This window comes from Vespa crabro, chromosome 14 (assembly GCF_910589235.1).
Source record: "Vespa crabro chromosome 14, iyVesCrab1.2, whole genome shotgun sequence".
NCBI lineage: Eukaryota > Metazoa > Arthropoda > Insecta > Hymenoptera > Vespidae > Vespa > Vespa crabro.
The window spans coordinates 5,196,549-5,212,286 of NC_060968.1; the positions used below are offsets into that span (position 1 = coordinate 5,196,549).

A 15,738-nucleotide genomic window follows, 5' to 3' on the forward strand; every position below is an offset into this window, starting at 1 on the left:
TTACGCTCGCGAGCATTGTCACGCTCGAGATTAGAATCAAGAAGCACCTGCAACCTCTTACTCTCTGAACTTTGTATTCTCCGTATACTATTCTGTATTATTTATTTACTTTTCTTTCTTGTTTTCTTTCTGTCGCCTCTAAGAGAAAACTTTTATCAAGCTAATTCCTTATTGACTTGCCATGTTATATAAGATTACGTAGGTACGTAAATAAGTAAACATATACGTATAGACGTAAGTAAATTACTATGTTTAAAGAAGAGAGGATCGCGTAAATCGATGAAACTTTCTTTTCCCTTGAAACGCATAGCGTGGAAAATTGGGTTGCATTATATTTCACGGCTTGGACGAGCCGTCCGTGGCTTAGTAGGCAAAAACTGCTAATAATAAGAACAAAAGTGCCCTTATAGCGTGCATATACGTTCCTTGTTGGAACGTTTTTAAGCCGACTTCCACTCCGGAAGTGCACTCCTGCCAGTACAACAATCGTCGTACGAATGTGTATTTCCCTTTTTACGCGCACGTATATACGTGCAGACGCGTCAGCCTAGGTACGTGTCTTATTTCGCAGAGAGAAGCGTCCACGGCCTTTATTGTATCTCGAATACTGTGTTGCCATGCGAAACTGCATTCTGCGCCGGCCGTGATGAATCTCGCGAAGGGTAGAAAGAATAGGAAATAGTAGTGACGGAGAGGTGGAACTAAATATAGCGATCGTCGAGCGCAATGGACGAACGAAACGGGATTGCAACGGGCTGAACGAATCGGATAAGATGGCACAAAGCGGAAAACGTATTCTATTCGAGGCAAAAAACTATACCATGAATATTTGTTATTTATCTGTTGCAATGTAATAGACGAATGAAAGATTTAAAAATTCTTGATATTCGCATCGATAACATTTTTGGCACAGGATCTTAGATGCGGCATACGGCAAAAGGGAGAATACGATGAAAACCGATTCCAGTCACGTTTGTCGAGGCAGGATAAGAATATAGAGGAAAGAAGACGAAGTAGAGGCAAATTCTCTCGTTTATTATTATCCCTGACAGGACATTCTCGTAGTTTTCTCTATCGAATCCGTTAGTCCGCTCTCGGTTTGTTTCTCTCTTCCCCTTTCGCTTCTCTTCTGCGTGAGTTCTTGTTGAGAATGCTCTAAGAGCTATAAGATCATGTCCGGCTTGGATCGGTTGGCTTCTCGATAATCCACGATGGTAATTCCGAATGGTATTTTTTGTTTTCTTTTTTTCTACTCTCTTCTTTTTTTTTGCTTTCCCCGATCGATCGGTTTCGCTCTCGAGCTTATTCTTTTATTTTCCTTCTCTTATCTATTTCCATCCTTCTTTTTGCCCCGACAATGATCCCCCCCCCCCCGTATATTTTATAATACTTAATACTTTTGTTAAGCTTAAACCGAAGAAAATATTGTTTTAAACGTCTTTGTAGAGCATAAACATTGGTTTAGAATTCATTCGATCCGCTTCTTCGAACCGAACACCGGTTCTCACGAAACTAACTGCTACCGTTGCAGTTCAGCAGCCCAGTAAATCATATTCGGATTCAGTAGTTGAACTCATAAAGCAACCAGTCATAAGGCCCGCCACGTTAGCCGTCACTCTGTCTTTCTCTTTCACTCGGCTACACACCTCTCTCCACTTTGCAATGTTTCCCTACGGTACGTCGAGCAAACCGGCCGTTATCACGCTAAAAGTGACTTCCGCTCGTCATGCTCATTTCGACTTGCTAACGAACTTGACTCGAGTTAGAGGACACCCCGCTGGACGTCGAGCGTGCGAGATCAGCGTCTTCGAAATTTACGAGCGAGAAATTTACGGTTACGACTGAGACGTCTCTTTACGACGATCCTTTTTGAGGTTCGAACTAGCGGATAGACCATTTCTTCGTCCTCTCGTATACGAGATATGTCGTTGCATAACATAAGAGAAGTAACTAAGTACTTTCTTTTAGATTTAAGAATTGCTTCTTGAAGAGAAAATTGTATCGTTATATTATGTATCGTGTATATGTATATCGAAAACTCAAGATATATTTTTCCATGTTTTTTCTTTTTTTTCTTTCATTCTCGGGCAAAAAGGAGTCTGGCTTACATTTCGTAAGAGACACGGCAAATCGCGGAGGGCCAATTATATCCTGCCCGTAGCTATTCCACGTTCGTGCCGAAGAGCCGAGAAAGTTAAAGAGACGCGGGTTCGCTTTAAGCGAATTCCGATAAATTGGCTTGCGTAATTCCGAAGCGTGCGTGCGATAAAGAGAGAGAGAGAGAGAGAGAGCTAACGTGAACCATAAAATGAGAAGGAAGACGGGAGAATGTTTCGACGATGCGTGAATTAAATTCGCCGTTCATTTTTCTTCGATAATGAAGTAATCGGAGACCTACATAAACGGCGTGTCGACGAATAAAAAAGTGCGGATCGATCAATTCGACGGCCTCCTTTCTAGATCAATGGCCATCGATTTATCGCGTAATATTTATCGTTAAATTATTAATTCTCGATAAATCTCATATTAAAAAGAATCGTAAGATTCGTTTTCTCCGTTTCTTCGTATTCCTTATTTCTTCTCGAAAGAGTAGAGAAGAGAAAAAGGGAACGGAGAGAAAAGGCAGAACTTAATAAATCGTAGGCGGTGAGTAGGATCTTATCGGCATCTCGATCTGCAGCGCGCGCGCTGCCGATTCCTCCGAAGTGTCGGGACCGTTTTGCGAGATACTACCCACCCGCATTATAATGAGCGATAAATAATCTCGGGTAACTTCCTCTCGTCGACTTCTCTACTTTCGCGTTCTTCCTTGCTTTTCTTGTTACAAGATGAGTCGAGAGGAAGGATTAAAGTTGTCTATGAAGTGCAAGTGTTCGATAAGATCGTTACAATCGACCGGTAATCACATTTCTCTCTTTTCGTTATTTTTTTCTTCCTTGTTCGGAATAAATCGTAATGAATACGTTTGGTTTGTAAATTATTTGAAACGCGTGCCTTCGGCGATAGTTGGTACACCCAACCGATCGTGAAATAAACGGAAAGAAAAAGACGTTGTCGTTGATGAAAGACTCGTACGTACTACTCTTCTCGGATAAGAAGGTACATGGAAGCTTTCGTGCGTAGTAATCCATGTCGTACGATAAATACAAGTTCGTTCCTTCTGGGTTTTAATTCAGGAACCCTCGCGAGGCGAGCTTGCACGACCACGAGGCTCGTTTCTCACGGTGGACGTACACGAAGCAGAAGAGGAGAAAGAAGGAGAATTATAAGAAGGAGAGACAAGGAGGAAAGGGGTACGAGCAAAGGGCAGGTGCACGCCTTTTCTAGTAGTAGACATACAAACGTACTTAGTTACACGGTGCAACACAGGCACGTCGGAAGTATCATCGAAAACGTGCGTACTCTCTCATCGAGTTAAATTCATTTACTTCGCTTTTCCAGTAAATTAAATTTTTACGATCGGCTCGTAAAACGTATCACACGTTGGATTCTTTAATATGATCGTTTCGTAATTGCCGATGTGCTTCTATTTCCGTTTCTATTGGTCAAATTGAAAAGAAGGAAATTTAGAAAGTTTATATCGAGAGACAATTAAATTTAGCCGAGGGATTAAAATATAAAAAAAATGTCGAATCGTTTTCTCTTCCTCATGGATATTCTGTCCATCTAATGGGAATCTCCCTGAACGTTAGAAGATTTAATCGTGCGAACGAAACGCTACTTCACCGTCTTGATAGCGATCGTCTTGAATTCCGTCCGTGTCCCGAGGACTAGGACGGGCCAAACCGTTTCTCCATCCTTTTTTCTTCTTTTCTCTTTACAGAAGAGAGCAATCCGACCACCGGCGTTTCGCAACGCGTCCCGTGGCGAGCTGCCTGATTTACTTCCGACTTAGATACGGCCATAGTTTTGCGATTAATAAGGTAGATAGCGGAAAGTGAGGTAATTCAGCCGCCATGTGGAAGTGCATGGCGGATGCAAGTCGTTAAAGCGTGAGAGAGAAAGAGAGAATCTGCTATGTTCTGCATATCTCTCTCTCTCTCTCTCTCTCTCTCTCTCTCCCGTTTCGTGCGATTCAAGAGTATCTGGGAAGAAAGATCGTCGTGAGAATAAAGAATCGTTTAAAGTATATAATTTTTAGTATATACCCGGCAAGATCTCACACCGAGACATTCTCAAAGATAACTTTCGTGGGACGTAAGACGTTCGTCCTTTTGGTTTTCTCTAACGAGAACCCGTTCCAAAGTCTCTTCGAAAGGCCGACTGACGTGTCCGAGGAAGCGCACCGTGTCCGTAGGAAGAACGAATATACGCTTGAACTTGCACGGAAGGTATGCAAAATGGTAATAACTCGACGCTTCCTCGCCCACGCGCGTCAGACGCATCCGTAGAAGTTAACCGAAGATTTATATTGCGACGAAGAGAGGCGATAAACGACGGAAGGCTACCCGAGGAATTGTCTCGTCTTAATTAGGATAAATTCTCTCGATCAAAATTCTTTTTGCCGTGTTACTTTTTTGTACATACGTATATCTATACAACGTATATACGAATTTCACACATATTATGTAGCAACGAATAAACTTTCTTTCTATGACCGGGTTTCCATGGATATCGTGAATGGGCTTTCATATTAATTAACATCTCGCGTTACACACTATTCGCTTTACGCGTTCGCGCTACAATAGTTACAATAGCTGGTAAAGCCATTGTGTTATAAATTCGCTTCTTAATTAACGCGGCATGATTTCAATGCGTCCCGATCTCGTCGAACGATTTCCCACAGTTTCCTGAATGCGAAAAATAACTCTCGTTGGAATATATGACGAATCCCATAAGACCGTCTCTTTTTATTTTTCATATTAACCTTTTACGACATATATCTCGCCATTATTACTAGCGATATCGAGCTTAATACTTTTTTATGCTTTGCCACGACACGTATAACCTATACCCGTATAGGTAGCGTGCCAATTTTCACGCGATTCGTAACATCAATTTTGCCGCAGCCAATCTCATATTCAACGAGCTTATATTAGGATTACGTGTATGCGTGCGCTGCACAGCTTGATACATACAGGTACACAGACATTGTACATATCACATATGCATGCAGGATTCATGTAGTAAATACGTTCCCCATTCATTCTAGGAAGATTACTCCTCGTATGCATCTTGAGTTGATTTTCTCTTCTCCCACTCTACCTTCTTACCTCGTGATATTGCAAACATTAGAGATCATGGATTTTCGAACCTTATCAAGAAATGGGATTATATATATTTCAATAATGTACGAATTATGAAAGACATCATTCTCGTAGGATTATTTCTATCCTTTGTTTAATAATCGATATCTTTTTATTTTTTCAGGCATCAACCGGTTGGCTCTGGTGTTTGTTCTGCGTGTTCCTTCATTTCCATGACGTCGCATCGAAAGCCGGTATATATATGTATATATATATATATATGTATATATTTAAACAATCATTTTTATACAAGCTTAAAACATTGGACAGATTTCAAATAGTATATAAATGTCATAGTTTATAGTAGGCCAGAGAAAATATAGGTCGTTAGTCGGGTTGAACAAGATCGGTGTAAATTATAGAAAGTGGCTACGATATAAGGAGCCGATGGCTCGGTGATTTATTAGCGATTTACGCGAAAGAGAAGTACGTGATAGGTAAAGAGAACGGTGGTTAATTCTAAAACGTTGTCTATTTTTAAAATAAAAGACGGAAATCCGAGCGTGTACGCGATTATCACGATCGGCAAAACTTGGCAGTAATTCCGTCTCTGTAAATGGTCAAACACGGTACCGTGGGAATATCTCTCTTTCCGCGTTAACTCTGGTATCGTGAAACCGTAACGCTTTTACCCTACGCATTAGGATTTAAAGCGATAATAAAGATAAGAAAAAGTAAACGAGTAATGACGTTGATGACAGTGTTTACTTAAGAAAAGTCTTTGAAAAAAGTAAAAAGGGAAGGAAGAAAATAAAGCGTTGAGTTAGACGAAACGTATGAACGTTTATAGTCGACCTAGTAAGTCGCGAGAGAGTAAAGGCCGAACGTTGGATGCAAACGAACGATGGTCGTGCAAACGTAAGTAGGTAAGCCATGCATACGGTGAAGGCAAATGTCATCGAGCTGCATCTTCTCTCTTTTCTTTAGGTTTTCTTCGTCGGCCATTAGCCAGTTATACGTTAACCTTTTAGAGAAATATCGCAGCCAGGAGGCACGCGCATCTTCTTCGTTTTCTTTATCCTTTTGCGTTACGACTAACACAGGCTACGACGTACGTATCCTACCTTTTGTGTCGAGGTCCCTCTGCGAGACCTCAAATGACCCTGTCGAGGTGAGCGTCAAGCGTGCCACAAACATGCTTAGTAAGGTGCATTCTACACCTTCCGTACCGTCGCGACATCTTTGAATTATTATTAAGGAAGATCTTATCTCTTTAGGTATTATTTATTGGAAATGGCTTCTCTTCTTTTTCTGTTTCCTTTTCTTCTCTCTTAGAGTATGTACTTGCCTTGGAGTGCATTAAAGGAGGGGGGAGCGGGGGGAAAGGGAAAAAAAAAACAAAAAATAAAAAAAATCTGTCGCAAGCTATTCAGGGAAAAGGAAATTCACGCCTCGTTCATGATCATATCGCGTTTCCTTTGGTTACGTTTACGAGAAGGAAAACCGATCTTCTTCTTGGCTTTGCTAGAAACGATAAAGCTCCAAGTTTTTCCTCAAGCGATAAGAAAAATTCGCGCTTAGCCGACGTCAAAGGGTATATGGCTCGTTGAATTCCGTCAGAGTCGAGGTAAGATTCTTTAGACAGGAAGGAATTTTTCCTTTTTCTTTTTTCTTTTTTCTTTTTTTTTTTTTTCTTTTTATTTCTTCGTGCTCGGAATGGAAGGTCGTTGCTCTTGGATCGATCACTCCGTTGACGTCTCGCTTTGATCTCGCCTTCGTCGATGTTTATTGCACGACGAGTAAGAAAATTCTCGGCCGTGTTGAAAAGCGTCGCAGGCACGTACGCGTTCATGAATTTTCATGGCTCTTTCAATGGTGGACCACGGTGTAGAAGGGTTGGTCTTAAACGTACTTATAAAAAGTGTCGAGATAATTCGTTGAAAGACGACCGTTAAGACTCCTCGAATTATTTCATTTAACACGCTCGTTCTCGGCCGTTTAAGTGCGAAAGAAAAGAATACTATAGTTTGCAGCGTTTATGGCTTTGGAGCAAGCTCGACAGTGAATTATTATGAAAGTTGTGCACGATCGAGAGGAGGAGAGATGCTATTCGATTTCTCGGTTTTTTCCGTGCCGAAGAAGACACGCACTTTTCTTCGGATCGATACCACGCCAATATTCCTCTCGTACACCGTTCCGAAACTAAAAAAGGAAAACTAAAAGGAAGAAAACTCGAAGAGACCATTTCCTCTTATTCTCCCTATCAATCTCCGTCCTCTGTTTTCCCACTTGAGATCTCAGATGAAATTAATTGTCAGAGAATATAATTTATCACATGTCACATTAATAACGTTCTAACATCTATCCTTCTCCTCCTCTTCCTCTTCTTCCGAATATTACAAGTTTTATTCGAAACAGTAGTCCCTCTTATCGGCTATTTCTACAGTTGTAACTTGGAAAAGCCTATCGGGCATCTAAACGATATGTTCCTATTCGGTTAAATCCCAAAGGCTTACGCGGATATCGAGTAATTCGTTTCGTCGTGTATTTACGTAGGCACGGATTTAAGATAAACGTGGTTAATGATAATAGCTGTATCGATGCTCGGGGAAGTCTCGTTAGCACGTAAATCGATTAATTTGCCATATCGTTAAATTCAGCTCGTGAAGAGGAAATGGCGGAGAAAACAGTGACGGGGAAAAGTAAAGAAGGGAGAGGAAGAAAAGGATAAAAGAAAACAAACAAAAAAGAGAGAGAGAAAGGAAAAAGAAGCGTGCAAGTGCACGCGAGTGACATTACAAGTGTTTCGCAACATCTGCCGCTTTGAAAGTGGCGCCTTACGTTCTACCATTCAAGACTATACCACGTAATGCCGGCTTTCCGTAATCTTTTACTCTTAACGCGAGTTAAGTTCTGCTCTTCCGCCGAGTCACCTTTCCGGCTAAGGGCTTCTCTCCCATCTGTCGAGCCATCTTGTTTGCGGCACCTTCTAAGCGGATTTGTCCACTTAAAAATGCCCACTTTGTTACCTACTCAACCGTGTAAGAGTTTAAAAATCGAAAACCACCGGCCAAACTTGATTTTAAACGACGAATTAACGTTAAACACGAACGCAATAAACAATGTTGCATGATTTCTTTCTCTCTCTCTCTCTCTTTCTTTCTTTCGAGATAGTTGTCGAAAGAACGGAACTCTAAATCACAAGGCAAAACTAGTCGTAGTTCCGATCTAATCGTAATTATCTATTTCATTGCTCTGGTTTATTATCGGCTACCGTACAGGGGATACAGTAAAGTAAACTATAAAATAAGCTTGTTTTTTTGTAATACAAATTGAATAGAAACGAATTTTATTATTTTCCTTTTTTTTTTCTTTTTGCATAATCGAGTAAAATATAATGTGAAATTATTAATGACCCGTTGACGCTCGATTTATCGTCAAGATCGTATTGACACGTCGTTTAATTTATTTCAGGTCTGTGCGAGGTGGAATCCGGTCAATCCAACATTATTCTGGACATCGAGGAGAGCAGAGGAAACGGTGGGTCTCCCTATGTATTTCTATTTCTCGTCTAATCTCTCGGAGGGAGGAAAAAAAAAGAGATTTACAATGTTTGACGTTCAAAGTGAAGATATTTGAGGATTAATTCGTTCTAACTTTTAAACATTTCCCCGGTGTTATTTTATTCTATTAGAGCAAGGGGAGAAGAGGGGAGGGAATAAAAGGAACGACGAAGAATCATCAAGTTTTGTCTTCTTTTTCACTTTTTCTCCTTTCTATCGTGTATGCATGCCACTAGGAAACGCGTCACTAATGAGTTATTGCTCGAGATTGCACCTAGTTCGCACGGATAACATTAATTATCCGACATAAAAAGAGTTGGAGAAGGGGTAACTCATCAGGAAGTTATTTCTTGGGCCGTTGCCGCGTTAAACACGTAATACCCTTTGCCTGAAGCTTCTCGATCTCCGGGATGAAAGAGGTAGCTTCGTTATTTCAAAAAGTATTTAAAGAAGCGATCGTGAAAAAGTTTCTTAGCTCGCTCGATAAGCACTTTCATATTTATTTTATTTTTTCTCACGGTTTAGCTATCGATCAGAAGACAACGCCGGAAGAGTTACCAGTGTCTGGCGATCCTTACAACGAGACAACATTGGAGTTGATTTTTCCTGGCAGACAACCGCTCTTTAAATTGATCGGGAAGAAACTTCAGCTTTTAGAACCTCTGGATAGAGACGACGAGAATCTATCGCACGTTGTCTTTCAGGTGAGAAAGAGAACTTCCTCGTCGGGTGATATTAGAGGGACAGGAAAGCGTTAATAGCAGAACCAGATCCCCGTCAAAAGTAACCTATAAGGTCCGAAAGGTCTTGCACGTTGTCGTTACGTAACAGCTTGTCACTTGTCTTGGCGTTTAACCCGAGAAAGTTACGAGCTGCATTCGACTACGACTCGTTGCGTGTCTCCTCGGTGCAAAAATAAAATATTACCGCAAGATCGAATCGAGATTGAACGCGATCTTTCCATTTCTTTTATATGAAAAGAGAAAACGACTGAAAGTATTTCATAGGTTCTAATTAACTGACACAGACTTTTATCGGTCTCATAATTATCCATTAAAAAATTAATGAAATTTATTTGAACATTACGGTATGAGTGTTTTTTTTAAATATTACGTTAAAGATAGGTCCGATGTTTCGTTAATAATAATTGGAGTAGGTACACCTGCGTGCTCCTTACATTTAGAAAATTACATTTAAATGGCGAACTGAACTGTCAATCGACGTACGCATTAAGGCGTATCGACTGGTGAAAGTTTACGAGCTACCTTTTCCTAATGTGATATCTACGAACCATGAAATATCACTTAACTGCTTTCAAACTGCGATAAAGATAGCGGACAGATCGCGTTGACACAAATTACTGAAAACCACAACGAATTCGAAAGAGTTTTCGACGTATAATATATACATATATGTACATATATATATATATATATATATCTAACTTTTAAACATACATATGGTAAAATCGAATGTAAATTAAATTAGTAATCAATCAACAGACGAGGTTTGCCGCGTTACTAAGACTGAACCAGGTAATCCGAGGAAGGAAATCGAAAGCCTTTATGGCTTTCGCTTGCTTCATCGCGCGTTGTTAAAACCGAACGATCGCATAAACGTAGCGTCCAATGGCTTTGAGGTGCTGATCTTCGAAGGATATCGAAAATAAATTTACTAGGATCGTCGTGTAGCGTTTACATTTTAACGATTATTCTTTAGTGTGAGGGTTTCTTTTTTCTGTTCTTTTTTTTTTAGTTGAGCTGCACCGTCAAGCTGACCAACAAGAAGCGCACGATACCAGTTATCGTCAGGGTTTCAGATATCAACGATAACGCACCTAAATTCATCAATACGCCTTATGAGACTACCGTACCCGAGGTGAGTTTCTCTTTTATCTCGTACAAATATTAAATTACTAATTTGTTTACTAATTTGACGGTAAATTATAAGTTACAGACAGAATAAAAACATTCGTCGAGTCGGACTGTAGAACATTAGGAACATTTTAATGAACGTTTTGATGAAAGGAAGGTGTAATAACGCGTAGCTCTCTATCGTAGAAATATAAGTTCAAGGTGAAAGGTTTTCTCGGCGATAAAGCAGAAAGAGGAATCGTTGGTGTGAGTTAATTGCATGACTCGATTAGCAAGATCGTAGGAAATGATAATGGTCTGTTAATCGAGGGTCACGGCTCGATTATTTCACGTTAAGCGTCAACTATGAACGACGCGAGCGAGTTACCAGTTAGACCTCTGCGTGTCAGCTTCGACGATTACTACGATTAACCGAGAAATTACTTTGATCGACCGGATTGGTAAACCAGAATCGTGAAACCGAACGATCTTCTCGAGAATTTGAAAAATCCCGAATATTGCCGATCAAGTATACGATAACGAAATAGAAAGATTCGATCTTAACAATTATTGGATTCAAACGTTATTATCCCTTTTATTTTGTCTAAATCTCAATGTTACGGTCCACTACGGTCCACTCGATCCTCTTATTTTCTGTTATCTCGTTACGAGCACAAGGACAAGGATGCATAATCTTTTAACGAGTGTACCGGTCTGAGTGGCCCGCAAGATGCGTTTAAGATATCCCTCGATGCAAAAATCTATACGTTGCTTCGAAAGCAACGTCGCGGAACCGATAGTAAAGCTTCGAGTTAAGGACCGTTAGCACAGGCAATTCGATGCTCGAATAACGGGAGTTATTCGGCCGAAACCGCGTAAATTATAATCTCTTTCTATTTTCCCTATAAATCAAACTCGATATATTTCTTCTTCTTCTTCTTCTTCCTTTTCCCTCTCTCCCTTTTGATATCAAATACCACGATACGCACCGATGAAAAGTAAAGTTTGAACTTTTTTTTGTATTATTCTTCTTTGTTTTCTTTATCCTTTTAGCTGACGCCAGTCGGTTCGACGATCTTTAAGAACGTCGTTGCGATCGATGCCGATGCAGGAGTGAACGGTATAGTTGAATACTCGATTGCACCAGGAGACGGAACAGGAATTGGTAACAACGATGGGGTCGGTCGCAATAGGATCACAACCGCGGATGGTTATGGATACTTTAGCATCAATTTGCCTCATCAGGGTCAGGTTACCGTCAATCGTACTCTTGACTTTGAGAGAACGCAACGTTACTTGGTCACTATTCTGGCTTCTGTAAGTATTACCTATATATATATATATGAGTACATACGCGTACTGTATCAACGGATGATACGTAATATATATTCGTATATACTATTATACGTAAGTATCTAGTATGGAAAGAGAGAGAGAGAGAGAGAGAGAGAGAGAGAGAGAGAGAGAGAGAGAAAGAGACTCTCTCGTCGCAGGAGAACGAGGACAGGTTAGATACGACGTGTAGAACGATGACAGGGCTATTCGACGACAATAATCGAGAATAACGCTTACTAAGCGGCAATGTCTTCCACCGGTAGTTACCAGAGTTGTATGCTTTCAACTCTTGAAAAACAGACACACGGTAGATACGTATAGTGCGAGTATAACGGTAGCCCTTTATCTAGAATAGTATAGCTTCCGATACGATGAAGCTTTCCTCGTCCTTTCGATTTTCACCACGAGTAATAATCACGTTATGTAGTAATAATCCATTTTCTTTGATACGTTGGATAAAATTATTATTATCTTTGTCTTTTTCCTTTATAGCCGTCTGAGTGATATCATTGAAAATGATTCGACTCGTTCATGTGGTCAAGAAATTTTAATTGAAACGTCATGCGATCGAGTCAAATGCAGGAACGCATAAAATGTATTTCTACTTGAAAGTGATTCAATCGGAACATTTAAAAGCGTATCGTGACAGCTCGAATTATTTATAAAACAATGTCGATAACGATTCCTATTGTCGTCGTAAAAGCGACAAAGACGGTGGTCACTTGACTGACTCGTTTCACTCTATAATTGTTCCCTTTATAACGATTCGCAAGGAGCACAAAGAATCGATTGGAAAGCGCAAAATCGTCTTGTGTCGGCAGGTGGAGGCTCGAGGCGATCGTCGGTATGTTTTATTAACGATCGGAACGAGTACTGGCTACCGTTTCATAATCAACCTGAGACAATGTCCCTCGTGGTGGTCGAGTCAGTCGTCCGTGAAGCCGAGTATTCCCTTAATTCTATGTTAAACGGTGATTGTTACGAGAGAGGTATCTCCGACAAACTGAGAGAACGACGGTGAAGGAGGAGGATAAAAGGAGAATGATGAGGAGGTGGCGATGGAAAAGGAAAAGGGAAAGAAGAATGAATGGTCGTTGGTCGGTCGAACGTGTGGGCCGTGCATGGGACAGGACAAAGTCGATGAGTCACCTCGACGAGTCTCCGATTTCGCACCATATTCGCCATTAACATGTCCTTCCTCATGCGAGTTCCCCCTTAGCATACTAAACCCATGATGATTTCGTTTCTTGATTCGTACCGCGAACCTGTCCGTGGTAAAAACTATTCCACCTAATTCCACGACAACGACAACGATAAAAATTCGTGTGAAAATATTATCCGAACAAAAGTAACGTCGTTGAGTCGTCGTTAAGTCGTCAAGTCGTTCGATGAGCGCGAATCTGATCAAACTCTCAAGATTTTGATCCCGATCGTTCTACGTTCTTACGCAAGAAGTACGTCGATCTTTAAACACAAGAGGAAACAAACTAGCGTAACGTGTGAACGTCGACGCGTTGATCGGACGCGTGTTCGCGCTTAAGTTTCCCGAACGATCTTACGATCTAACGAGAATCTCGACGTTCGACGCGCTTCGCTTCCTTTGAAAAAAGAGAACGGTAATCGGTATCGCGATAGCGCATAGAAATACGCATTTATACGAGCGTGTTTAAATGTTTTATCAATTCGATAGCTTTATTGGATCTCACGAATCGATTCGTACTTTCTCTCTGGTTATGGACATTTCTGTGTCCGGGAAAAGAAAAAGGAAAATTTCGAGAAATATTTCATCGGTAGCGATTCACCGTAAATTAACGAATCGTGATTTAAAATGATTTCTTCTTGTAACGTAGTTGGACAGTTCGAAAGTTCTATCATTGAGTGAAATCTACTCGATAGCATGCGATTTTCTTCGTCGTCACGGTTTCAATTGCGTGCCGTCTCGAAACGATGATTACCGATCGTTTTCTTCCTCGTTCGAGCGACTCGATTCGATATTAGATGGGCGATCAACGGATAAGCCAAGTTCTCTCTGCGCTCTCCGATCGGCAATAAAGCAATGAAAGATGGAAATGGCTCGAGCGCGACGTCTAGCGAAATTTTTCGTTCACGTAACTTGACGTGTGGGTAGAATGAGAGGAGTAAGGAGAAGGAGGTATAAAATTACACGGATGGAACGCGATTCGACGCAACGATCTTATCAGCTGGTCGTAGAAAAAGGAGACACGCGCGTGCAAGGTGTGCACGAAGACGCGTTGTTTCCGGTAAGTTCGCTTTAAGGAATTCCTTCTTGCGAAGCGTGTTTCTTTTATCTTTGTTGGAGAAAGAACATACGGTGCATACATATGCATAAACATTCCGCGTAGCTTCGCGCACGATCGATAATAATATATGTAGTCCGGCGCAGTATAATCCTCGTCTCCTATCTGTTAAAAGAAAAAGAAAAAAAAAAAAAAAAAAAAGAAAGAAGGAAAGAAGAAAAAAAAAAGAAGAATAAGAAAAACAAAAAAGAGGAGGGAAAGATAATAAAGTTCGACCAAGGTGGAATATCGTTGGCTCGAGTGGTCGGCCACGACAATGGAACTCCTTAATCCGGTGAAAGTGTTCCTGGCATTCGTGCTTTTAATAGGAGCCTTTGGTGGCACTATCGACGGCGCTACCGAGTTCTCGACTGTGAGTGAATAGAGAGAATGTGGCTTTGTACCCGTGGCACGCGATCGACGGAATCTGTAAAGTTCTCTCTCTTATTTAACCTTTATGAAGTATTTCTCTATAGCTCGAAAGTAGCAATGTAGCGCGGTAATTGTTTCTTATCGCGAATGCAATGATTTTACGGGGATAAGAAATAGTTTTAGAAATCACATTTTCCAATAACAGCTTTGAATACTTTTTCTTTCTTTTTTTCATTATTCAACGATATCAAATAGATGTTATCTGTTAATTAATCATGAAATGATCTTGTCGTCCATTAATTATACAAGAAACTCGTGATTCTTTCTCATTGCCACCGTGCATCCTAGACTTTTAAGAATTCTAACGGTAAAACGAGACCGTGGTTACCGCCCTCGAACACGCAACGTCGTTCTTCTCTCGACACGACGATCCAACACGACGATTCCAGAGCGTTTTCTTTTTTCCTTTTTCCTCCTTCTTTTTGTTACTTCTTCACCAAGACCACGAACGATTAAGTAGGCTTGAATTCTTGCGATGGCCTCGAAAAAGCAAATAAACGAATTCAATGAAAAAGCGAGAAAAGAGGGAAGACGGATCTAACCGTATCGATAATCGTACCACGTAGGATTATTATCGACGATCCTACAGAGAGAGAGAGAGAGAGAGAGAGAGAGAGAGAGAGAGAGAGAGACGAAAGCGGCAGACAATTACACAGGTGAACGCACCACGTCGAAGAGGCGTGCGGTAGATCACAGCTCGGCATCGTAGCGAGACGCGTTGCAAGCAATTTCGCGTTGCAAGCTCGAGATTACGCCCATAAAGCAATACCGGCAATAGTCGGCGTTGCTGCTTTGCGAATGCTCCAGGAGACGCGATCGATATCCAGCTGAAGGAAAAAAATTGAAGCCGACCGAGTCGAACGACGCCATTAAACTATTCCTAAGGGAGCTAGCCGATAGATATGGAGAGGAACGATGAGAGAGGGCGAAGGGAATAGAATGGAAGAAGGTAAATGAGCTCCCTGAACGCAATCGAGGCCGATAGCCATTGGCAATTGGAATGGCTTTTGCGTATATTAGAGCCATTGCATCTCTCTACGATCGATGTTTAACCTCTATTTCCATGGGATAT

The 15,738-nt window shown here is 41.0% G+C and overlaps 2 protein-coding genes across 5 annotated transcripts in view; both read left to right on the top strand.

The window, feature by feature from the left end:
- LOC124429053 (carbonic anhydrase 7-like) overlaps window positions 1-15,738 on the top strand; it is a 393,187-nt gene that overhangs the window by 356,707 nt on the left and 20,742 nt on the right. The window lies entirely within an intron of this gene.
- LOC124429025 (cadherin-99C) overlaps window positions 1-15,738 on the top strand; it is a 54,699-nt gene that overhangs the window by 27,308 nt on the left and 11,653 nt on the right. For 3 of the 4 annotated variants that reach the window (XM_046973724.1, XM_046973725.1, XM_046973726.1), the window contains 5 exons: window positions 5,371-5,440; window positions 8,661-8,726; window positions 9,275-9,453; window positions 10,505-10,627; window positions 11,656-11,919. In XM_046973724.1, the coding sequence (XP_046829680.1) occupies window positions 5,371-5,440; window positions 8,661-8,726; window positions 9,275-9,453; window positions 10,505-10,627; window positions 11,656-11,919 (702 nt within the window). Of the gene's footprint in view, window positions 1-5,370; window positions 5,441-8,660; window positions 8,727-9,274; window positions 9,454-10,504; window positions 10,628-11,655; window positions 11,920-15,305; window positions 15,616-15,738 lie in introns of those variants that run through there. The other variant, XM_046973727.1, reaches the window with a different exon arrangement.